Below are 27,484 nucleotides of genomic sequence, written 5' to 3' on the forward strand. Positions count from 1 at the left end.
TTTGGTGATAATCTGCCCAGTGGTTCTTGAGAAGAAGATTTTTTAGCAACCACTACTTTTGTTTGTATTTTCCTGATTATCTCCCCTTGTTAAAGGGTCACATCCCTTTATTTAGTATGTATGAAAGCCCTTGGGCCAATGATACCCTGTAACAAATTTGAAAAAAATTGGCCAAGGGGTTCTTGAGTTATAGCCCTTTTTCTAAAAAGTTTACGCACACCGCACAAATGGCCATAGCATTAGCTCTTTGAGCCTTTGGCTCAGAAGAGCTAAAAATGGTAACAATTCAAGAAGTATAAAATGTAAAATTGTTAACAGACGAAGACCAAAGGCAATAGGTCACCCGAGTGACTCAGGTGACCTAAAAATATATCTCGTTTTTGAAAAATGCATGAGGGTATGAACTGCAAAGCTTTTTCATAAAGTGCTAACACGATTTATAAAGTATGCTGGCATTAACCCTCGCAGTTCATGCCCTCATGTATTTTTCAAAATAAAACTTATTTCTTAAATGTCTCTAATTTTCAGACACACATATTATGTACTAAGGCAAGTTCAACAGAATAAATGTATCTTTAAAGAATAATCTTTATTAGTTTTCTTTAAAAATACATGGGTGAAAAGATACATCTATAACAAAGACATTGTCAACAAATATTACGCAACAAGAGAAATGCTTTCTGTCGTACTAAACTGACATAAACAATATGAAGTAAATAATGACTGTCTATAAAATGAAACAAGCTCTTATAAGGTAACTGAGAATATCACAGAAAACATAGACTTGCCTCGCTTCTAATCAACATAAAGCATGCACATAACAATAACAATCCACCAACTGGAACTGAAGAAAAATCTAGCAGTATAAAAATACTCTCTATTCAACAGTAATAAAAATTTCACAGTCATATATTAAAAATGTTAACAAAAGTTCTACATCTCATTGTAGAAAGAATATTTCTTAAATAATCTACACAACATTGTATTATCAAAGTGAAAAATTCAAAACAAGAAGACTTCAAAGGACACTTTTCATAAATTTTCTATCACCAATTTTAAATGAAGCTCTATTGATCTTTCCCAAGACTATACTACAAAATTGACATTTAAGAGATCAAAAATGGAGTTTGTTGCATTTATAATTTTGTTTAAAAACTTCACATAAATGATATGCATATGTGATATTGAACAGGAATCAGGTATGGGTTATGTAAAATCTGGTTTAATTATAAATGGATTTTTTTTTTCAAGAAAAACTTAAATAGTAAAGGATGAGTGCACTTAACTTAGTATTCAGGACCCTCTTTCAATTCCCCTTGCACATTGCTTTTATCTTAAAAATTTTGAAAACTTATTATGCCTGATAAAACTTAGATGTAGTTGTGTTGAGTGTTCAGGAACAATTTTTATAAATGTTTTTTGTGAATTAAGGAATTAATACAGTTCTACTGCAATGTAGTAATCATAAACATGCATAATAGGCAGAACTACGAATGTATTACATCTGAATGATATAAGTTCACATATACTAAAAATACAATGTGGATGTTAATTTTTTATGTTACAGTATACAGGTTTCTTAATTGTAACTGTCAATACAATGTACTAGATCCTGGAGCCACATGGAAGATTTTAGCATGCACAATTTTCACCCAATGAATTACAAAATCTACTACAAGTGAATGTTTGTCTGAAATTCTTCATTGAATATTGTATTACTTAATCTAATAAACAATGATTATTCTTCAAAATTGTAAATTGAGGCAAACTTCAATTATCAATGGGGAATAATTGATATTAACAATGCCTTCAACTTTGCCCTTTGTTCATACAAATTTTCAAACCTATATAATTTCTGTAAAATCTCAATTACGATAAGGGGAAATAACAAAAATGAACATCACCATTTTAAAATTTCATTGTTTAAAAATAATTTACAAGAGTCTACATTCCATACATTAAGTGCACTCATCTACTGAAATTGCAATGAAAAGGTTTTGTAATAGTCGTGTATATCATATGGTATACAATCATATATTCCATGTTGAGTACTTGTCTCAATCTTCATAGTGATTTTGAAACCAAATACATTGTGTTCATTGCAATATCTATTCCTTGTGGATGCCATCCAAAGTATATATATAGCAATAAAAATTCAGAAATATGAAATATTAGGACATTTGAATAGACAAAATTTTCTGCAATCAAACATCAAACTGGACAAAAAGAGATAAATCTCAGTGAAATAATTTTTGTGCAGAAAATACAATCTTTAAAAATTGCACCAGTACAACTCATTAAGTACCATCAAAGCTACACAAGTATGTAACATCTTTTATTGCACATAATGAAAGAAACACACACACACACACACATATTTACAGAGATTATAAATTCTCCTCTTTAAATTTCTAATCCCAATGAAATCCTTAAACTCTTGTTCATCCAATATAGTATGCAAAGACACCATGCCGAACTAAAACAAGATGTACTTGAAACACTATGTCCCTGGCAGCAGCTGATACTATTCCAAATAAATTATCTTAGATCCACAGCATAATATCACCATTGGATTCTGCATGTGAAGTTTGAAGGGTATATAGATCGTTGAAGTCAAAGAGTTAAAAAAAAAAACCTAACTGTTAACCAGCACCTGGACAGACAATCAGATGGACCTTTACAAAGACACCATGACGGTAAATCCAAGCCAAATAGAACAACACAATACTACTCCATACAATTATTTCTACACTCAAGATACTCTTGACAAATCTACAGTGAACTCCCACAGTTTCCTGGGTATAGTTCTATCAAATATAATACAATATACGTATTCCTTATATACACGACCTAAAGCACCTCTGTTAACTTTCAATATACCTTACAATGTGCCACAATTACAGACAGTATATAAACATTATAATTATATACATCCAAATAAAATTTCATGCAAGGATATAGAATTGTGCCCTTTAAAATCAATCATCAATTGAATCAATATGGGTGAAAAATAGTCACACTTTGAAATTTAAAGCTGCCAGTTTTCATCACCTTGCACAAAATGACACTTGATGTCCAAAACTTCCACTGAGCAACTGTTCTGAGAATAACCAAACAGCATTTAAATACTAAAAGGTACTGTAATTGTTAATGCTGTCAATAATCATCATCAAATGTACCTGCTATTATTTTTCCTATATACTATCAGCATGTCTTTGTACTTGCAGGGTGAGATGAGGTTGTTTCTATGTGGTATTCATAATATGCCACAGTGTATATCACCCATGGGGTTTGATTTAAATTTTTGACAATTTCAGGAATTTTTCAGAAAAATGTGTCTGAGCCCCACCTATTATACCCTCAACAGGAATACTCTTGATTTGCAATACAGCCCTACTAGGCATCTTTTAGAAAGAGAACCGTTTTGGAAATTTGAACAGTGCAATTAAATGGGTCTTAGACATGGAGTGACCAAATAGTGTGAAAAATTCGAATTTCAAAGCCTAAAATTGATAAATATATTTTTACCTCAAGCACAATGCATGTATATCAAAACACCCAGAGCTCACAAATGTGTTTTACAGCCTCCTTGGGGTAGGAAACTAATATTAATAAATTCATCAAGTATGTCAATTTCTATATCTACAAATTCTAGGAAATGTACTATTACATGAACATGCAAGTGTAAACCATGTAGAGACCATGGTCCAGTTATACATTAAATTTAATGCAACTAAAGCCATTATGTTGGGTATTGCCATTTTTAATCTTCAAAGATGCACTGATATTGTCTTTTACTGTGAAGAAATGCTGGTTATCATTAATCATAGAAAATGTTTGTATTCAAAGTATGATTGAAATAAAAATGATATTTCATATACAGGCATCAATCTAAAACACATGCACATGTGTATATATTAAATATATAGACATGTACATCATGTAACACAATATAAAACATGTGCAAATACAGTCTTAATGACATGTACTCTTATCTGAACCATAAAATTGGTAATGGACAAATTGATAAAATCACCAAATCATTAAAAATCACAAAAATCTTTTCTTCAAATTTTTTTAACATCATGTAATATAAAAAGGATTGTACCATAGAATAATCATAAGATGCTTTATAAACTCTCTTAAAATGAACAGAAAACATTCCAAGAATGTTCACTTATACATGTAAATGTGTATAAATGGTAAAATTCTATCTTTATATATCATTATGAAAGGCAACTTTTAACACAAAAATGCAGAAAATTTCACAGAGTGAAAGGGATACATACATCTTTTCTCTTTAGTCAGTATCTGCAACATGCCTCTCCATCAAATAAAAATCAGATTCTCAATATTTGCGAATAATGAAGTTTCGATTTTAATAAGTTTGAAAAATTCTCCAATCCTTCAAATCACAGCCCTTGGCATACAGAGATGACTCTATTCTGACCTCAATTCATCAATCATCTGGAATTACTATAGTATCTGTCCTTGGTCTTTTGAAATTTCTCTGAGAACTTTCAGTATCAGACTCATCTGACACAACAATGATATCATCTTCATTTTCATCTTCCTCCTCAATCTCCTCATCTATCTCATCATCATTGTCCCCATCATCTGATTCCACACTTTCCAACAATTCACTGTGGACCCTTTTAGTGCCACGTGGAAGAGGAGTGAGTGTTTTTCCCTCAGAATCAGAATCTCCTGAAGAGGACCTCAGTGTAACAGAACTCACCTGACTTCCAGAAAACTTGGGAGTGCTAATGGTCTGACTGTTATCAAATACATCAAACTGACCTGAGTCATTCAAATTAACGTCCTGAGGTATTTTTGGAACGAAACCCATGCTACAGGCAGAACTGTGAGAGGTACTGGAATTATTTGACATGTTGCGCACAGAAATTGGTGAGGTTACGCTGTTTTGAGTTCCTGCCCCCGTACTGGAACTGGAATTAGAGGAATCAGTTGAATTATTTCTTCCCTCTCCTGAGGTGCGTTTTTCCTTTCGTCTTTTGTACAAGGGAGCACCTGCCACATCCTGGAGCTGAAAACCCTCCATAGTGGCTTTTTTGAATGCATCCATGGTGGCTGAGAGCTGGGAATGAACTATTGTATTACTGTGGCACAATACTCCGGGGGTCCTAAGCGGGGTCACAGAGAAAACTTGACTGTCATTTCCCATCAGCCACTCACTGTTCTTTACTTCCTCCATTGTCATTCTTTCATTGGCATCAACTGTTAGCAATCCTGAAAAGACACAATCTAAAATTACAATATCCAATTTTAAAAAGATTGCTACTGTAAATTTGACTAAGAAACATTCTTATATAGCATGATCCATCAGAAAAGAGATAACTGGTCTAAATTAAAATCTTCCCAAACTATATTATACATGATACTTCTTCATCAAGTCAAAAATGGTAAGTAGTTAATAGAATTGTCTAAACGAAACAAGTACCATATGCCGAGGCATTTTGTCTGGTGACTATCAACATCAATCTACTGACACCAAACCATAATCAGAAGATCTTCAATCATGACCATAATCATTATCCTACATCATAGGACATCCCACTTAATGTTCAGAAACCATTTATCCAATACTGCTTCAATATGACTGAGACCTAACCACTCCAAAATATAGTACAGTAAAACCCTTTTATCATATCAGTTTTTCTAAGAGGATTTCTCAGCTATAAATCATATAATCAAAATGACATTTTTAGATATGATAAACACTATCTGGCTTGTAACTATATGGGAGATATGACAAAAAATTCACTTCCGGTCGGCAGGTACGCGCGACCTTTTCTGTCCAACCGGCTTTTGTGTAGAACACTTTTAGATAGAGACATGAAACTTTCAGGACTTATAGTCAATAAGGAGACACTGAGATTTAAGGGTAAAACATCGTCGGAAGTGCTTGGCCATACCAGTTCTTGTAAATTTTAGGTTTTCTTTTCTAATTTTTATCACTGGTTTCCCGGTTTTGTCAAGGCATTTTCTCAGCTATATTTGAATGGTTCTCGTAGAACAGGAAGCAGTGTACCAGAAGTAATGTAACGGAAGACCTACTCATTACTAGTAATGAGTTTCTAGTTATTATTATTACTATTTATATCCCCTTTTGTTTCCTCAATTTCTCAGACTGTTCGGTGCATTTTCTTGAAATTTTTAGAGATGATAGAGAATGGTGATATCTCTAGACATTTTATTCATTTTTTCAAAATTCACTTCCATTTCTCAGAAATGTCTGATTTATGTTTTTTTAATGTGATTTTTTCAGGGGGTAATCTAAAAACCGACTAAAGATTTGAGCAGAATTGGATGGGCAATTATCAAGAAGTTAAAAATGTTCAATTGTTATTGCACACATTTAATTACTGTGACCATTTTGGCCCGACACTGATACCAAAACCCCTTTCCTTGGGATCATGAAATTTACAATCTTGGTAAAAGGTTACCTGTTCCTTCTATATATCCATATAGATTCAATTTAGTTTCAATATTATGAAAGATGTTTTTCAAATGTGACCTTAAAATTATACTGTACACCATCATTCATTCATGAGTGAGAGATGTCTGAAAGCATCCCTCTCTAGTGAGTAGTCATTCTGTTTGTAAATGACCAGACAATCTGTTTGGCATTAAGTGCACATGTTGGCTAACTCACATTTATCATTCACCACAAACAGGTTTCCCATCAGTGATTTGCGAGTTAAAAATAGTCATCAATAGAAGTTTATCCTTGTATGATTGTATTTTGAAAACACTTCTAAAAACCTTGGATGAGATCTTTCGCTTTTTGTGACACATCACTCCACTCCGATGAAGACAAGTCAAACTGTCCATCTTTGATTCTTTTCATAATTGATGAGGCACTGTCACTTTTGTCTCTGGCTTGAAATGGCACCTTCCCAGAAAGCATGGTGTACTGTAAAAAGTAAAAGTACATTATTTCCCACTTCCTATATATATATTTCCTATACCAAATTCATGATCGAATGAAAGGATATCAAGAAAGAAGAAGGTTAATTATGGGTCAAATTTGGCCCATTTTCAGAAGTTGGTAATTTTTATGTACTATCAATAATATGTATTATAGGGTCGGACACCAGTACTTGGTATCAATACCATACCCAGGAGTTGTTTCAAAATTATCAGTATTTATATATCAATATATTTATAATCATTCTTTGAAGTTTTAATCCCTTGAATGTCTACAAATGTCCATTCTAAGGTTATGTTAATTGACAACAATACCCTGTTTGACATTTCAATTATTCAATGAATACCTGAAAATGTTTCAGTTTACAACATTTATTACAAAATATTGTATTACTAAAATACAAGCAATAACTCTTTAGGTTTTCCCGACTCCGTCACCTTAATTTTACTGTAAACAAACTGTGTGAAGCGATCCCCCATATTCATTATTAAACTGCACAACTTACACAATTTTACAGTGATTGGTAAAGGTGAAAAGTATTCATGAAAAGAAACAAGAAAAGTAAATTCTAGTTTCATTACCGAGTTTTTAAAGATATTTATTCATGAATTACACATATTGCATATAAAATCAAAATGTTCTGATTCAGGATTGAGGAGTCAGTAGGAAAAACCCTGAGAATCTTTTTGTCGGAAACTTATCACAGTGATTATAGACTTACAAATTTCTTAGGGGGTGAAACATGTTTTTTAAGTTTTTGCAAGTTAAAGAATTAAATATAATACTCATCTATTCACCTAATTACACAGTTCCAAAATGTGGACTTGACATTTGAAAAACAAAAACCAAACTTTTATGTCATATGCTATGAGTTCAAAAACAAGAGAAGCAAACTCTCTCAATCAATTCAAGAGAAGTACATGCGTATTCTACCCAAAAAATATTTGAAAGCTCCTCCGTATTATTGAGTTAATAGGGCTGAAATAAATATAATCCACACTAAATTACAAAAACATAGTTATTTCTCTCTCTCTCTTTCTCTCTCTCTTACTCTGTGTAACTACCTGTTGTTTATTTCAAGCTCTTTGTTACTGATTAAAGGTTATTAAATCCCACAAGTGTAAACTCATACTATATGTATCAGTTATTTATTGATCATAGATTGAGGTATCGTTTACCAGGATGGTATCGTATCGTTTCTCCCTTAACAGTATCCAACTCCATGTACTTTCAATACATAGTTATCATATCCATGCATCGCATATAATTTTTGTGATATGAAGTAGCAAAGTTGATGTGCTTTGTGAGTAAAGTTTGATGTTGTATCTTGCATATCAAAATCATATGAAGATGTTCTCTCTATTTTTTATACAAAAAAAAATAATTAGCTTAATGTATATATATACATATATATATATATTACCTTGTTGTTTTTAAAATGCTTTGAAATTTTTAAAAAGTTCCTGTTAAATGTTTTGCGTCCTTAAACCACAATAAGCCAACCATGGCTTTTTTGTGGATTCTGAGGAATAGACTAGATGAAAAAGATTCTACTTTATGACCTCATTCAATGACATAGTCCTTTGAGATGTTCCCTTGGTTCAATGCTATGACACACCACCTTGGAGAGACATAACTTATGTGTGAAGTATCCTATTTGGACCGGAATTAAAAATTTGGCTGGATGGTTAATTTAACTTTCAAGATATGACCTTGAACTAATGTCGACACAAAAAACAACTTTTGACATCTTCTGAGGACACCTGTGGAAGAACAACTTTTGTGTGCAATGGAGAAGAAAAATAAATCACAGGACTGATAACAATTTGTCAATGGATAGAATACAAGAGGCCCATGAGCCACATTGCTCACCTGAGTTAAGGCCCATATTCAAAGATTTTCCCTATATATTCACATATAAAACTTTGATCCCCTATTGTGGCCCCAACCTACATCTGGGGGCCATGATGTTAACAAACTTTAATCTGCACTATGTAAGGAAGCTTTCATGTAAATTTGTACTTTCCTATCCCAGTGGTTCTTAAGAACATTTTCAAAGACTCTACCTATATATTCGCATGTAAAACTATTGTGGGCCCAACCTACCCCCGGGGATCATGTTTTAACAAACTGGATGTACATTTCAGCTTTTCTGGCCCAGTGGTTCTTGAGAAGATTTTTAAATGACCCTACCCTATTTTGGCATGTTTGTGATTATCTCCCCTTTGAAGGGGGCATGACCCTTCATTTCAACAAACTTAAAAGCCCTTCACCCAAGGATGCTTTTTTGCCAAGTTTGGTTGAAATTGGCCCAGTGGTTCTGGGAAGAAGTCAAAAATGTAAAAAAAAAAGTTTACAGACGGACAGACGACAGATAAAAGGCGATCAGAAAAGCTCACTTGAGCTTTAAATTCTGGTGAGCTAAAAACCCAAAAGGACAGAGAATCCCACATACTCCAGCACTTTAAGGAGACTATACATGACTCACAAGAATAACTCCAAGACTCCAAAGGTCACATGCTTCAGCATATCCATCCTTGCTTCCAGTCATCTGTTTCAGGACCTCAGGAGCTCCATATGGCCATGAAAAACATGGAGTCTGTAGCTGCTGCTTCTCAAGTTTTTGACGAGCAAATCCAAAGTCGACAATTTTTATCTCGGCATCTTCTGTATCATCGACATACAGCAAGTTCTACAAAGTCAAAACACTCCACTTACAGTACTGTTCCAAAAGTAACACTATTATTATTTCCCATTATATAATATATATGTAGTTAAATATGGTAATCATATATTGAGGCAGTATGTCTTCCAGCTAAATTCCAGCACTATCTAATATATACTTAATTCTGTATACAATGTTCTAATCCAAAGAATGTTCAATTCACCCTAGATATGTGTTATATTTACACAGATATTCTACCTCTGGTTTGAGATCTCGGTGGACAATTCCTTTAGAATGCATGAAGTCTACAGCATTGACTAATTTGAGCATGATTTTACTGGCCTCAGGCTCTGTAAAACTTTTCTTTTTCCTGATTCTGTCTAATAACTCTCCTCCTCTAAGTAATTCCAGCACAATATAACTATGGAACTGAAAAATAAAACAAATACACTTAACCAAGGGAACTCAGTATAGCCTTATGTAAATTTGAACTTTATGTTGCATCACATTGTGATGTTTTCATAAAATTTCACAGATGTAATAGAAAAGAAGATCTGACCAACCGTGTAAAAATCAGAATCCACCAAAACTAACCCATAATTAGTTCCAAGAAAGGTATAAACTAACCCATAGTTAATCCCATAGTTAATCCCGAGAAAGACATAAAACTAACCCATAATTAATCCCGAGAAAGACATGACATTTATGAGTATGCTTGAAAATGTTCACACTATAAATAATAAGGAGGAGAAATTCAACATCAAATATATTTCTGAAGAGTATCCAGGTTAAAAACTTTTTGGCATGCATCCAGACTTCAAGATAAAGCATGTATAAGAGTAATTATGCATTTTCAAAATTGCACATTAACAAGAAATGTTTTAAAAACATATGCCCCCCCCCCCCCCAACATGGCAGTTTTGAAAAGGATAAACTTTTAGTTTAATTAATGTCTGTAATGATAGTGAAAATATGGGTTATCTACTATTCAGGGTCAGCTTCAATAATAAGATTGATCTCTATCAGGCAAAGGGTTCTAAATATATTGAGCAGACAATGTCTTCCTATGTCGAGAGTAGTTTGACCCTTGACCTTGTATCCTCAAAATCAATAGAGGTCATCTACCCCTTAGGATGCACCAGTGTACCAAGTTTGATGTTTGTCAAGCAAAGGGTTCTCAAGATATTGAGCAGACAATATCTTTCTGTGTCCAGAGTAGTTTGACCCTTGACCTTGTTACCTCAAAATCACTAGGGGCCATATACTCCTAGGTAGAACCAGTGTATCAAATCCGAGTCTGTCAAGCAAAGAGTTCCGAAGATATTGAGCAAAGAATATTTTATTATAACCAGTTTGACCCATGATCTTGTGACCTCAAAGTCAATAGAGGACATCTACTTCTTAAGGGGAACCAGTGTAACAAGTTGAATACAAGATTAGACTGACCCTTGACCTTTGGATATCAAATTCAATAGGGGCCAGGAAACCAGTAGAACAAGTTTCATGTCTGTCAAGCAAAAGTTTCTTATGATATTGATTAGGCAACACTTGGTTTACTGACGAACATTCAAACCAACCAACAGGTGCAAAACCTATAGCCCACACTTATAAGGGGCCCATAAAAATCAAACTAAAGCATAATAAATGTATGTATTGAAGATTCCAAAACTTCATGTAATCTGTTTATGGCGCCAATATATTTATCTCCATTAAAAATTTACTCTATTACTACAGATGCATGCATATGTCTAAGGCTAAAACATCAATATACATGTACATCACTTTAAGTGTCTTGAATTTTAATATAAAGCAAAATATCAAAATTAAATCTAAACTTTTAAGGAACATTTACTCCTGAAAAATTCACTTTAGCAAAACCAGTATTAAGTCTTAAAGGTAAATACTTTTTATAGTAAGAAAAAAATTATCTTCAGGCCTGGTGCTCCGAGATCTATACCATGTAAGCATGATTTTAACTACTGGTTAGCATCCTTACGCCCATCAGCATCGTATAAGTGAATTTAATTAATGTAAAGCTTAGAAATAATTACAAATGCAATTGTTCCAAAACCTCAAACATGGTCACTCCATTATAAAACATACATATATTCCACTCAAAGTTGCTCCAGGTTGAAACTGAAAATTACCTCATCAAAGATTCTAACCTGGTCATTTATGGAGGATCACATGTAACATCTTTCAACCAGATGTAAGTAGCATTCAACACCCAAAGCCAAAACAAAATGCATCATCCATGCAAGTCTGAACCAGGATGGGATTGCAATTACTTGGGAGTCAATGCGAAACCGAAAACTTCTGAATTGGGCAGACAATTACTACATTACAGGGCATCTGCAAATTTTATAAAACTCCAACGTATGTAGATTTCATACCTCATCTACAAAAACATCATGCAGGGTGACTATGTTTGGATGACCTTGACATTTCCCAAGGAGGTTCACTTCACGAGAACAGTCCAATCGTTTGGAGATTATCTTCACAGCATATTGTTTTTGAGTTGCCTTATGGAGACACTTCCTGCAAGCAGAATATAATATTGCATAAAACCACTTTCAAATACCTGTATGTACAGTGTATGTATGGATGGTTCCAAAACAACCTTACGGGTATCATTGATAAAAAATACATGGTTCCAAAACAACCTAATGGATATCATTGATACAAAATACATGGTTCCAAAACAACTTAATGGATATCATTGATAAAAAAATACATGGTTCCAAAACAACCTAATGGATATCATTGATAAAAAATACATGGTTCCAAAACAACCTAATGGATATCATTGATAAAAAAAATACATGGTTCCAAAACAACCTAATGGATATCATTGATAAAAAATACATGGTTCCAAAACAACCTAATGGATATCATTGATAAAAAAATACATTAGGTATCTTACCGACATATTGAGAAACTTCCATCTCCAATTGGTTTCTCAGATAAATCAATCTCATATTGTTGAAAGAACAGAGAATTCTGAAAAATATGTAATTTATCCTGTGGAAATAAGCATTAATGGGCACATTTCACATTTAAACTACAATCTCAGACAGTCTCAGAAGTAAATGTACTTCAACAGATTTAGAAGAAGCTAACAAATATTGTTCATAGGACACCAGAACACTTGTGACAGAGAACAAAATTAAATTGAAAAGTACAAAAGGTACGAAAATAACTTCCATTACCTGTTCAAGATCAGTGCTTCTTTAAAAAAGTTTATAGTGCTTAAAAGTGTGTTTTAACTGTTTATCCTGCTCAAAGTCCAATATGTACTTATACACCTTCCATTGTGATCTGGACAGTGGAGGTATACAAATGTAATAAAAGTTTCAGGAGAGATAGGCTGCATTGGTCTCATATTACTGTAATTTCTTTTGAAAACAAAATCCATAAAAATGAGATTTTTAAAAATTTGGAACATGAATTGCTACATTCAGAAAAGCAAAACTTTGTGGGAGCCTTTTTCAATAGTTATTGTAAAAATAATCTTGTTAGCCATAAAATATTTCAAAAGTCTTAGTTATATTTGAAAAGTCAATGATATGTTTCAAAATATTGAATCCATGGACAATAACTCTGTTTTCATTAAATAATTTATCAAGTCCATTATGTGGTAGATTTCCTTTATTTTTGACAAACATTTTACCAAGGTGAAAAGGAATCATTATCTGTGTCTTTTCATGAAATTACATAAGATTTTAATACTGAGTGATTTTGAATAGCTCAACTGTATAGTGCCAGACACTTCGGTTTTTTATGGGGGTATACATACTCTGGAAGCTATAGATTTGAAATTATTAAGGAAAGGTATGGATTTTTTTTCATAAATAACTATAACAGATGTAATGTAAGTTTCTACTCATGGTTGTTGTTCATGCCTCATCTTCACCTCTAATGCCTTGGAATTTATAAGATTTTTTGGAAATCTCCTTAGAAACTTTTTCTAGCTTAAATGTGACACCCAAAACAAGATGTGTTTATGAAACACTGGTGCCCTCATTTGGCAGCAAAGTAATTCTGGTACCCAAAGAAAGATCTTGTCATAAGGGATGCACATGTGAAATAAGAGTCCTATCACTCTGCCTTCAAAAGTTAGGTTAAAGTTTTTCAAAAGTATGTCAAGGTCATGAGGTCAAACACTGGTACCAAAAGAAAGGTCAAGTCACAAGGAATATACATATCAAATATGAAAGGCCTATCACCAACCATTCAAAAAGATTAAAGCTTTGAAAAAGTAGGTCAAACCCCCAGGGTCAAAGTCACAAGGAAAAATAGTTTGCTACATACAGAAAGGTCTTGTCACATGGAATACACATGTGAAACCTGAAACACCTATCAACATCTAAACAATGGTTCAAGTTTTTGCATACAGACTAATAGATCAAAAACTGTATGCCCCTGAATTTCCGATTACGACGACATACAATTTTGACCATTTTTTAAAGAGACATGATTAACCTAAACATTACAGAATTATCAGGACAAAATTGGAAAAATCTGCAGAGTGTAGACAAGGTACAAACAAATACTCGAGTAAACTGCAGCCAACAGACACCTAATATTAATAATTATCCTCTCCTCTTTTATCATTATCTTAAACAACTTGCATGTACCTACAAAGCTGATTATGTTAGATACTGTAAATGTATTACATTTGGCTGTGTATTCTATTTAGCGCCTTTGGCAGAACGCAGCTTCCGCTAAATCAAGTACATCGCTAAACGCCATCCGTAAATCTAGATGTTTAAAGTAATTCAGGAATGCGCTAAATCAAATCTACGCTAACTTGTTGAAAAAACGATTTCCGCCAAATATCGTACACGCCAAATATAATACGTTTACAGTAAATGTACAAAAATAATTTCTTGACAATAAGTCTACAATTTCCATAACAAAATTTTAGCAACAAATCATTTTCAAGATTCTGGGATATACATGTACTCTTACCTTAAAATGACTAGCATATCTGATTTGAATATCCTTTGGTTGATTTGAATTGTCTGGACACAATAAATTATTGCTGATCGTGTTCTCACTAAATATAACTGAAGGAGCTACATAGGAATAACCCTGAAATGCAAAGTTCCATATACAATTATTATTGAAGCTATATTACTTAGTATAAATTCAACAAGTATTTCTCTTGCAGTACATCTTGCAAAACACAGATACAGATGACCCTCAATAACTCAAAGTTCAAGGGACCTTGAGAGATCAAGAAGGTCGAGTCAAATCCAGAAATTAAAGGTTCGACAATTGTGGTTCAGATTTTATAGCAAACCAGGTTGCATATTGACAACATCCTGGGTTTGTTTTGAAACATTTTTCTTCATATTTTTCAAGTAATTGACTTGATTTCAACAAATGCACAACTTTATCTTACATAACAAAAAAGATTTTTTAAAGTTTCTAAAGTCAATTCTTCTTTCCTTCATGTTAAAATAGATGTACATGTACATATTCACGAAACAAATTTCTCATAGATAACAAAGTTTCACAGTAAATAACTACACAGAGCACAATTGTCATAATCTACAGTCCCTTTACACAAAGTACAACTTCTTATAAATAACAATGCTTCATTGGTATGTCTATAAATTATGTTCTCAAAATCAGTTTCATTGTCAAGTCTATTTTAATTAGAGACAGATTATATACAGTAAAATATCTGTATCTCGAATATGGTTTCTCTCGAATACCCCGCTTAAGTCGAAGTCGACCGCCGGTCCCGGCCGTTTTCTCTATATAAATGATTAAAAAAACTTCTGATATTTCGAACACGGTAATCTCGAATACTACGCTTATGTCGAAGTACTTTCAAGGTCCCATGCCCTAAATTCACCTGGTTTATCTCGAAATGCAGTCAATTTTCCGTTCTGCTTACCATATCTGGCGTCGTTAAGTCGCACATTCACATCCGCGGCTACATCGATTATAATTAATGACCACTAATCCACGCTCGCCTTTTCCGAGTAGACCCAGGATCAACAGCTTGGGTGATTATGAACTAACACGCCCGATTCCAGGGATGGTGTTTTGAATGATACACACTATATCATTAACACGTGGGTAAGATAAACGCATAAAATTGTCGAAGTACGCTTGAAGGTAATGCTCATAATAATGATAATGCATTTAATAATACATGCTTCATCATTAAAACTAGAACAGAGAAAACACGAAAATTTATTTAATAAACATTCAAAAGTTTTTTTTTTAATTCGTCTTTTTTGTTCTTACGTGATAGGTTCATTCACTACAACGCAATAGCTACATCCCAGTCAAGCCTGAACATCAGTAAACTTAAAGTAAGCATACAGGCACGATAATCTTCATTCTGAAACACATTGTGAATTCAATTGGATGTTTATATATATTTAAAAAACGAAATGTTTGTCTTTGAAATTCCACAATATTAATTTATCAACTTGCATTAAACTGTAAGAAACGGCAATGGGGTTGTTGTTTATAATGCAAATCCCATACTATGCATCAAATATCCTCCTTCAAAAAAACATTCAAGATCGATTTTGGATATCTCGAACCCCCGGATATCTCGAAGTTTTTTCGAGGTCCCTCAGACTTCGAGATAGAGATATTTTACTGTATTAAACAAAAGCAAAACACATGTGTAGATTTAAAACTGACCAAATGACCATACTACCTATTCAACACAAAAGTACATAGCATACAGCCAGCGGTGTACGCTGGAAGCCATGCAAATCTATTCAGATTTTCACTGAAATGTGAAATGAAAATACACAATACTGTTTCATATAAATATACTAGTATATGCAGCTGTAATAGCATATATGACCCCCCCCCCCCCCCCCCCCCTCTCTGAACACCAGGCCTGGAAAAACCTATATATAAAATTATAATAGTGAAATACTCTAGGTAACCTGTATCCGAAGTTATTGCTGCATAATGCAGAGATAGTGCGACAGACCTCCCACTCACTGATAAACACAATGCTAGATAAAAATTGCATGAAGCAAAATTTAGATGTAAAATCTGTCCTATCTGCTTGAACGACTACTAGAAAATGACCAGCATAACAAACTTGTTTTACTCCCTGTGACGGTATACTGCCCTCCTAATCATCAATAATGGACCAAAACAACTACATCATACATATATGTAACAGGCTACCGTAACGTGAATACATCATTTTCCCACATTTACTAGTGAACCACGGGAAAATACTATTAACACAGCCAAGCTAGCTTCAGGCATTCACCGTTATCCAGGTAAGGTCCGAGCGGAAATAAGTATGTACGGTCGATTGATGGTGTGTATACGCTATCACCACTTCAAGAGATAAAGAGTGAAAAACAACAAAATATGCTTTATAGGACCCAAATTTCACTTCGAGAGCTCTTCACTATTATCTCCCCTTTGACGAAGTGTTACTTCATTTTCTATGGAATTTTTGGGAGTTGAATATTGGTCAAACGGCTAGGAATTCAAAAATGTGAATAATTTACAAATATACAAACAGAAAAGCTATAAAGCTATACATCAGACCTTCCTAGTGAAATAAAATTCCCTCATTCACCTTAAACATTTTCTCAACATTCATTGGAACTGCCGCTGGTGAGTCTTGGGGAGCCATGTTTGTGAATTCAGTGGCAAAATTTCCAACATCTAACTCATGGGCAATTTTTGGCACAAATGGAGGAGGCACTTTCCTCTCAGCTAAATGTTTCCAATTGAGATCCTGTAAATTCACATGAAATGTAGCGTTTTACAAAATTTGCACTATAACTATTGCATACAATTACATGTATGATGTCTTCAACTGCACCTGATTTTGTTAGTAATATTTTCCTATTTTACAGTATATCAAGTGTTTACACGATTTGTCTCTTTCTCATTATGACCATTTATTGCAAAATCTTCTTGAAAACATGAATTAAGTCCTTTATGTTACCTTGAAAAATTTGTGCTCTTTAACATTATCAGCACTCTTTGCACCAAGTCGTTTTTCTGGGACTTTTGTGAGTAATCCTTGAATGAAGTCTTTTACTTCCTGAGAAAACTCTCTTGGCATGGGAGGCTGTGCCTTCAGAATTCGTCTGTAGTGTCAACATAATTTTTTTTATATGTACCAAAAATATCACAGTTTATTTCAAAATAATAAATGAACTATGTATTGGTAACTTTAAAAAAAACTACACCATACTTTGATATTTCAGACTGTGTATTTCTCTCTCCGTCAACTGTGAAAGGGGAAGCACCTGTTAACAACTCATAGGTTAGTACTCCCAACGACCACCAGTCCACAGCCTGTAACAACAAAGTCATTCATAAAATACAATCAGTCCACAGCCTGTAACAACAAAGTCATTCATAAAATACAATCAGTCCACAGTCTGTAACAAGAGGCCCATGGGCCACATCGCTCACCTGAGTCACCTTGGCCCATATCTGAAGACTTTCCATATATATTTGCATGTAAAACCTTGGTCCCTATTATGGCCCAAACTAGCCTTTGCAAACTTGAATCTACACTATGTCAGAAAGCTTTCATGTAAATGTCAACTTCTTTGGCCCAATGGTTCTTTTAAAGCTTTTTTCTATATTTGTATGTAAAACTTTGACCCCCCCCCCCCACTTGTGGCCCCATCCTACCCCCTGGGGACCATGATTTGAACAAACTTGAATCTGCACTATGTCAGAAAGTTTTCTTGTAAATATCAGCTTTTCTGACTCAGTGGTTATTGAGAAAAAGATTTTAACTATATATTTGTATGTAAAACTTTGATCCCCCTTGTGGCCCCATCCTACCCCTGGAGCCCATGATTTGAAGAAACTTGAATCTGCACTATGTCAGAAAGTTTTCATGTAAAAATCAGCTTTTCTGGCTCAGTGGTTCTTGAGAAGAAGATTTTTCCTATATATTTGTATGTAAAACTTTGATTCCCTATTGTGGCCCCATCCAACCCCCGGAGCCCATGATTTGAACAAACTTGAATCTGCATTATGTCAGGAAGCTTTCATGTAAATCTCAGCTTTTCTGGCTTAGTGGTTCTTGAGAAGAAGATTTTTAAAGTTTTTCCCTATATATTTGTATGTAAAACTTTGATCCCCCCTTGGGGCCCCATCCCACCACCGGGGGCCATGATTTGAACAAACTTGAATCTGCAATATATCAGGAAGCTTTCAGGTAAATTTCAGCTCTTCTGGCCCAGTGGTTCTTGAGAAGAAGATTTTTAAATGACCCCACCCTATTTTTGCATTTTTGTGATTATCTCCCCTTTGAAAGGGACATGGCCCTTCATTTGAACAAAATTGAAAGCCCTTCACCCAAGGATGCTTTTGGCCAAGTCAGGTTGAAATTGGACCAGTGGTTCTGGAGAAGAAGTCAAAAATGTGAAAAGTTTACAGACAGACGGACAGACAGACAGACGGACGCCGGACAAAATGTGATCAGAATAGCTCACTTGAACCTTCGGTTCAGGTGAGCTAACAACAAAGTCATTCATAAAATACAATCAGTCCACAGCCTGTAACAACAAAGTCATTCATAAAATACAATCAGTCCACAGCCTGTAACAACAAAGTCATTCATAAAATACAATCAGTCCACAGCCTGTAACAACAAAGTCATTCATAATATACAATCAGTCCACAGCCTGTAACAACAAAGTCATTCATAAGATACAATCAGTCCACAGCCTGTAACAACAATGTCATTCATAAGATACAATCAGTCCACAGCCTGTAACAACAAAGTCATTCATAAGATGCAAAGCATATCTATAAAGTTAACTAGGATTTATCTGTTCATAACATACAAGTGATGAACTATCAAACTTTTACAGAATTTATCTTAGCTTGAATCTAGAATAAGATGTACATGGGCTACAAAGTACCCCCGAGTCACAGGGCTCATACAGGGATAGACTCAAAAGTCTGGGACACTGAGAGTATGTATCCTTAACCCCCTAATGTGGACCCCGATGCCATAAAATTTAACCTATACCACATGAGAACCCTTTCCTATTACCTTAACTAACTGTATCCTTGTGGTTTTTAGAAGGATATTTTTTAACAAGCTTAGATATTCCTAACATTAAGGAAAACACTCTAATAAGGCCTTGCCCACTGCTCTGGGAACATAGTTTAAACAAATCTACACTGCATAAAGATACTTAAATTAATAAACTGTATCCTTGCTCTTGAAAGAAGATCTGTAAATTTTTCCCCCTATATATATATATATATATATATATATATATATATATCATGTGAAACTCTTAAGCACCTTGACTCCATGCTGACCCAGAGGGTCATGGTGTGAATAAACTTGCATCTACAATAAAAGAAAATGTTTCCCTATCAATTTGATACAGTTCACCCTTGTGCTTTTTAACCTTTTAAGAAGATAATTTGTTCATCTTTAAGAGGTTTTTTTTTTACTACATATTCCAATTCCTTGAACATCATTAGGAGTGAAAGACAGAGTGTTCTGGTGTAAAACAGCCATGCAAGATTTCTCAATCTTGCACTAATGCAATGGCATCTATTATGACATCATTAAGGCTGCAACAAGTACCCAAAATAATCCAGTCAGGTCGGGTTCAGTTGTATTTTTCAAGATTTTGGTTTGGGTCTGGTTTTTATGATAGCATCATCATTATAAATCCATTTAAACAATATGGCATTAAAAACTGAATTTACATCACATGAGGATGTTTGCTTATCGATTTGACACATTGTACCCATGTGGTTCTTGAGATGAAAATTTTCAAAGAGGTTTTTGGTACATTTATATGTAAAATTTTAAACACCTACTGTGGTCCCATCATGACATCCATGAGTCAAGGTTTGAACAAACTTGAATCTATATAACAAATCTTTCATATAAAAGTTGACTTTCTGGTTCAGTGGTTCCAGAGAAGATTTTCCTAAGAGCATTGGCAAGTCAGTTATGTAACATGTGATTATGATGCATTTTGCCAATGAAGTCTCGTTACTAAAATACACAACCACCCAAAGTTTCTTAGTTTCTACTTTTAAAGTTACTCTCCTTGACAAATAACTGAAACGTAATAATATATAAATATTGTTATATGATTTAAAATTAAAATTACCTGGTAGCTAATTGTTCACTAATCAGCTAAGCAAGGAAGCATTCAATAGACTTTGATTGATTAATTTATAAAACAATAGCTTAAAGATACTAGTCAAAAATGCAGAATTTTCTTTTTTTTTAGTAAGTGATCTGCTTCGATTCATGTTTTCATAACGCTTGATTTTTAAATGTCTAAAAAAGATAATAAGAGTCTTGTTGATGAAATCACACTATGTTTGGATATTTGCAGAAAAGAAAATGCATACTTCCTGCATTTTTTTAAAATCAGAATTTAGACAATCCAGGAAAAGTCTACAATTATAATATCATATCTTTGAATCACTAGATTTTCTTCCCTTCTATAAATAACAAAATTTAATCATACACTCTCCATCAAAGTAGAGTAAATTTTGCTTTTAAGAAGAAGTCATTTTAGGGTCCAAATCAGGTCCCTACCATACACAGTTCTTTAGACAACAGGGCAGTCATAGCTCCTAAAGTTGTGGTCTTCACCCATAATCATATATGCTTTAATACTTACAAAGTCATGTCCTAAGCTGCCACCCTCCACCACTTCAGGAGCCATGTACTCTATGGTGCCACAGAAGGAGTATGCTCTGTGGTTCTGAAAAACATACAAGGCTCATAGATAAATATAATTAGGATGTATCTCTCACTTACAAATCATACTTAAGACATTTATAATTCTATTATCCAGTTATTGAAGGTCTGGGGAATATTGTTCTGAAAGGTCAAGGTCAATGCTGTGACTTAAGATTAAGGTTATTCATCAAGGTCAAATTTGCAAAAATTATGCACTCTCATGCTCGATGGCATGGTATTTCACAAAGAGATCTAGTACATGTATTGGTCTGTCTATCTTTTTCTCTGTCAAAAACTTTAACCTTGGTCTTGACTTTCGAAGTATGTCATATTTGGTGAACAGAAAAGTCTAGGACAAAGCAGTGTGACTGATATTTGTCATGGTCTTTCATCAATGTTAAAATCGAATGCCACTGCTGAACATGGTCACACTGGTGGGCATACTTCCTTCAAAAATTAGTATTTGTGATATCAGGGATTTTTTTTTTCCTTTCTGAAACACCCACCCCCCTTGAATTGGGAAAAAATAGCAGCAAATTTCCCCTCAAATTGGGGAAAATCATTTACAGTAAATAATGTAATGAAAAAATAAGTTTTGAAGATTTTCTTTGAAATAACTTCCTTATTTTTCTTTTCTTTTTCCTGATTCATGCCCGGAATTTTTAACTGCTTGTAGACATTCATATGTCTTATAAAGATTATACCTCCTTACAGCAAATTAGCAATTTTTATTGTTATTGTGTGTTTCATGTGTTCTGGTTGGATGTGATGTGTTATAAGGCACACTCCTTTGCTGATGAATGAAGAAACAGAGGAGGATGACACGCTGAAAATTTGTCAATATTCACAAAGAAACCCCATTTCTTTATGTGAAACTGACTTTCATATCTCTGTGCACTAAATTTTCATGGGTCAAACTTCACCAAAGGGATTTTATGTATTGCTGAAATGGTACTAAAATATCATAGTTACTAGCTGTGTTAATGAAATTGTACTTCTTCCAACCCCTGTTTGCTTAAGTTACAGTGAAAATGAAATTGTACTTGGTGTCCATCCTGCTTGTTCAAGTTGTTGTGTTGGTGAAATCGTATTTGGTAAATGATGTCACATCTGTTTGTTTTAAATTGCTGTGTTGAAGAAATCATACTATATGTACAAGGTGTGTTGATACTTGGCATATAGTCAGTCTCCTGACTGTCAGAAAATTGAGAAATTTTCAAAGAACTTGCTATGCAAGAATACTACTTTCAATTTCATGGTCTTCAGCTGATGAGGATTTCCTTGGAAAACAAACTGATTTTAGAAAGCCCAATTGTATCTTTCTTTTTTATAGTCCTTTGTGTTGTGGAACGTTTTTTAATTGGAGACATAAAACACTTGTGCAATAATGATTTTACCAGGAGTAGTTTACAACAAGTATGAATACATTTTCTGTTCACATTATGGTAAATCGTACATATAATTTTCTTTGATTTCAAATTTGGAAAAATTGCTAAGTGGGGAAAAATTGCTAATTTTTGCGAGAGGAAACCACTAAATATCAGTGGTATTTTAGCACACACAAAAAAGGTCACTGGATATCAGCTGAACATATTTCTTTTGTAAGAGGACACATCACCTGCTGCATGGTGCAACTTCTGAAAGACTGACACACAAGATATCCAAGACCACAACTGGACGAAAAAAATTTGCAATTTCATTGTTACATGATTTTCATCAACTTTAGACCTGTACTTTTCCTCACCTTATCAGATGGCAAAAACTCTTTACTAAGGCCAAAATCTGTTAGCACAATGTGACCCTCCGAGTCTAGTAATATATTCTCAAGTTTTATATCTCTGTAGATAATGCCTAACTGAAATATAAAAGTAATTAATGTTCTGTAAATTAAATATAATCATGTAGAAATCATTAAATCTTGTGATAATTTGCATTTCTATCACATGTGATAAGGAGAATTTGAATCTTGCATTACCTTGTGAAGATTTTCTAGTGCCAGAACAATTTCTCCAATATACACCCGCACCTGGTCCTCTGTAAATTGTTCATTTTGATTCAGATGAGTGAATAACTCTCCTCCATTAACATAATCTACAATGTCAAACAATGCATTCTTATCAACATCAATTTTACTTCTACAAGAGCATCATGAACAAGACTACTGCCAACGGTACAATATACGCCTGTGAAAAAGCTAATATAGGACATTTTTTTAACACCATGACACACTTCAAGTAGTATCAGCAATCATTAGGGTGTGACATACTTTCTTTGCATAAAAAAAAACTAGACAAATCATTTACTCTCTATGTAATATTTTCACTTGGCATAAGATGTATGTGTACAAAGTTTGATGGTCCTTGCCCCAACGAATCAGTCTGCATCCTGCTACTACAACCTTGACCTTTGACCTTAAGAAACAATAGGCATAACGTGTATGTGTACAAAGTTTGACAGTCCTAGCCCCAACAGTTCGGTTTGTATACTGACTACAAGGTTTTCCTACTAAGTGATAATGTGACCTTGACCTTGATAAATAATAGGCATCTTCCTCTCTTCATATATCTATATCCTGCCCACAAGGTCTGGACAAACAGATGGACAGACAGACAACGCCATACCATAATACAGTGATCCCCCGTTATAACGCCAACATTTGTACCTCAGCAATTTTGGCATTATAACGGGGGTGGCATTATATCGGGTGAGGGTGTGTGTGTGTACAGCTATCATAAGAAATCCAACAAATTTTATCTACTACATCATTGTGCTATTAGATTTCGGTGTGTCCGCTATACTCAGATTTAAAAAAAAATACTGTATATTTGAACTCAGATGCATATGATTATCGTTTACGTAACTTATTATCTGCTCCAAACTTTGATACCTGGAGGACTAACGGCGGATAATTGGTTATGCCTGCTCACTGAAATTTTCCTGCCGTTGATTGGCGATAATTAGCGGGGGTGATTATAACGGTAATTGACCAAATTGTACCTGTAAATAGGTTGGCGGATGGCGGTATGCGGGGGATGGCGTTATAACGGGGTTTTACAAAGCAAAGAAAACGGGACTTTGAACTTTTTTGGCGATATGCGGGGGGTGGCATTATAACGGGGGGCAATGTAGCGGGGGATCACTGTACATCCCGTCTTCGATGGGCGTATAAAAAAGATCCCAATGCTTATGCATTAACAAGAGGTACTGTGAGCAATGCTCACTAAGAATACCCACCGCTTACCCCAATTTCCCAAAGGGTGTTGGTAATAGGTATAAACTACCTCTTTTCTGAGTGTAAAAAACAAATGGCATGACAAACCGAACCATATTGCTACTTTGATGTCCAGTGCGCATGACCTTTGACCCCAAAATCGATAGGGAACATCTTCATCCCATGGGTAGTCCATATGTATGATATGGTAACTGTAGGTGGAAAGGATAATGCTTTAGAGCACGGAAACCATATTGCTACTTCGATGTCCAGTGTGCTTGACCTTTGACCCCCAACATCGATAGGGAACATCTTCATCCCATGGGTAGTCCATATGTATGATATGGTGACTGTAGGTGGAAGGGATAACGCTTTAGAGCCCGGAAACCATATTGCTACTTCGATGTCCCGTGCGCGTGACCTTTGACCTTTTGACCCCAAAATCAATAGGGAACATCTTCATCCCATGGGTAGTCCATATATATAATATGGTGATGGTAGGTGGAAAGGATAATGCTTTACAGCCCGGAAACCATTGCGTCTACAGACGGACGGACAGACAGACGGACAACCCGATTCCAGTATAACCCCCCCCCCCCCCCCCACAACTTGTTGCGGGGGGTATAATAATGTCATTGATTCTCATGCTCCATGGATCTTCATAGACAGAAGCTAGAAAACTAACAAGTCAAAAAGGGTCCCGCAATAAATCTGAAAATTGAAAGGGGTCTTCCTCTGCCTAATCAATGTATGATGTATAAAATTTATGAAAATCTTCCCTAGGAAATTTAAGCTATTGCATGTCATACAAGACAGTGCTAATGGACAGACAGACAGAGCGATTACTATAGGAATCAGCATTACCTCTAAAGTTTAAATTATATGAAAATCTTATCAACTAATCTCAAGTTATCGCATGCAATACAAATTGCTATAATCTTATTAGTATCAATTTTTTTCAAGTCCAATAACTCTTGTGTCAACAAAGCAAATAAATCTGAAAATCGAAAGGGGTCTTCCTCTTCCGAACATCATGTATAAAATTTATGGAAATCTTCCCAAGGAAACAAAATGCTGATGGACGGACAGATGGATGGTTGGACAGACTGATTACTATAGGACACATGCCATACAGCAAGGCCCTAATTATTAATTCTCCTTCAAATCAATGGACAAACAAATACATGTAACTTATTCTAAAACAATGTCAACAAGTAAATGTGAGTAACTGTGTTTAAACATTCTTTGTACAGACTATATTGTATACCCTTGACTACCATTCCACAAAGAATTGTACTTACCTAATATAAGATGCAGTTTGGCCTCTGTTTGGAAGGCATAGTGGAGGCGGACCAGAAATGGAGCCTGTCTGATGGCCTCCAGGACCTGTCGCTCCGTCTTTGTGTGTTCTGTGGTCTTTGTTTTCTGAACAATGGAGGCCTTTTTTAAGACTTTCATGGCATACAACTTGCCCTGGTCCTTCCCTGTAGTCTTCCTCACTAGGAAAACTTTGCCATAGGCTGATTGAAAATAAATTATTTTAAGCACATTAATTCAACAAATAATACAAAAAGAATAAAACAAGCAATAAAGAAATGCATGGGAGTGTTCATAATACCAATTGGTACAGGAAGACTACAGCATTTTCTGTGCATATCAAATTAAAATCATAAACACTGCACATTTAAAAAAGCTGCATTTATCATAAATTGCAATCACTGTTAGTTTTAACATGATGATGATGAATTAGCAGTTATAATTTGCAGACTTACCACCTGTTCCTAAAACTTTTAAAAGCTCAAAATCTTTCATGCCCACTTTGTCTTGTCCTTGCATATTAACTAGAATAGAATATACCATAGGTTATTGAATTTATTATGTGGCGAGCATATCATATTAAATTGTCATCATTTGATAAGATACCTATACCAGTAAACAATACTTGTATAGAGATATGGTTACTTGCATATATCTATATAAATAGAATTTCCTGTAAATTATACTTTCAATTTCAATATTCTAAAAATAAACTGTTATTATAAAACACAAATAAATCAAGTGACTAATTATATCAATATCAACACAAATCAAATGACTAATTATATCAATATTAGTACATGTACTATAAATATGAATTTCCCCAAGAATCATAAGTGGGAAATTCATCAAGACAAATGAACTGCATACTGTGACTACGACAATTAAAGTAATTGGTAATTATCTTATAAATGATTTGAGGTTATCATACTTTTAGACTTATGTGTTGGGATAGGTAAGTAAAGTTATTTTTAAAACATTTCAATTCACGGCATGAAACAAAATACAAACAAATAACAAGTAAACAATTTTCCACATCATACAGCTGGATCTACCAATATACTGAATCATCGACCTCATTATTCATATTATACATACAGTTTTAAATTCTTTTTCAATGTTATTGAACAAAATGTTTGTATAAAATAAATGCTCCTCTAATGTGAATAACCTCATTCTTAGTATTAATCTGTTGAGTGCAATGATCTGCAATGCGTGTTATTGCTTTTCTAAAACCAATACCACAAGTATGCAGTAGTATAACTATGGCTTTTAATCATTTATTCGGTGTTAGTGTATGAAACAAAAGGAACATTTTTCAAACTTGTATCTCCATCTACGCTAGTGCGTTATGTAATATTACGTTGTTTATTCTCTGACCAAGCTGAGATGTGGTAAACAACTCTGAATCGGGGTCATTTGTGCTCTAAATTCACCTACCGTTAACCAGCTCGTGCGTGACCGTTCCTCCTCCATTCTGGATACTGGACTGGGGATTAACGATCTCCATCTCTTACTTGCTAAAAAAATTGTCTAGATACACAGCTTACAGGTGTTTACATTAGTCCATGATCACTCGGCTCGTTTTCGCAGATTTTACCCACAATCCTCCACTCAAATCGGAAGTTTATT

General features: G+C 34.3%; 1 protein-coding gene across 1 annotated transcript; it reads right to left on the bottom strand.

The window, feature by feature from the left end:
- Positions 1 to 570: 570 nt before the first annotated feature.
- On the bottom strand, positions 571 to 27,484 carry LOC125650555 (ribosomal protein S6 kinase alpha-5-like). Its single transcript, XM_048878933.2, has 16 exons — positions 27,293 to 27,484; positions 26,308 to 26,376; positions 25,837 to 26,055; positions 23,300 to 23,415; positions 23,069 to 23,179; positions 21,263 to 21,346; positions 17,827 to 17,930; positions 17,575 to 17,719; positions 17,200 to 17,361; positions 14,589 to 14,711; positions 12,541 to 12,617; positions 12,011 to 12,155; positions 9,876 to 10,046; positions 9,441 to 9,644; positions 6,787 to 6,937; positions 571 to 5,250 (listed from the first exon to the last, which is right to left on the bottom strand). The coding sequence occupies exons 1-16, from the start codon at positions 27,360 to 27,362 to the stop codon at positions 4,460 to 4,462; spliced, it is 2,742 nt and encodes a 913-aa protein (XP_048734890.1). The 5' UTR covers positions 27,363 to 27,484; the 3' UTR covers positions 571 to 4,459.

This window comes from Ostrea edulis, chromosome 5 (assembly GCF_947568905.1).
Source record: "Ostrea edulis chromosome 5, xbOstEdul1.1, whole genome shotgun sequence".
Taxonomy (NCBI): Eukaryota; Metazoa; Mollusca; class Bivalvia; order Ostreida; family Ostreidae; genus Ostrea; species Ostrea edulis.

What these genes read in the sequence shown, in the direction of transcription:
- LOC125650555 (XM_048878933.2), bottom strand. Translation starts at nt 27,362, where the DNA reads ATGGAGATCGTTAATCCCCAGTCCAGTATCCAGAATGGAGGAGGAACG. An exon ending in CACGCACGAGCTGGTTAACG is followed by an intron (nt 26,377 to 27,292) that starts GTAGGTGAATTT and finishes ATTCTATTCTAG; the next exon opens with TTAATATGCAAGGACAAGAC. An exon ending in ATGTTGAGAAAATGTTTAAG is followed by an intron (nt 14,712 to 17,199) that starts GTGAATGAGGGA and finishes TTTGCATTTCAG; the next exon opens with GGTTATTCCTATGTAGCTCC.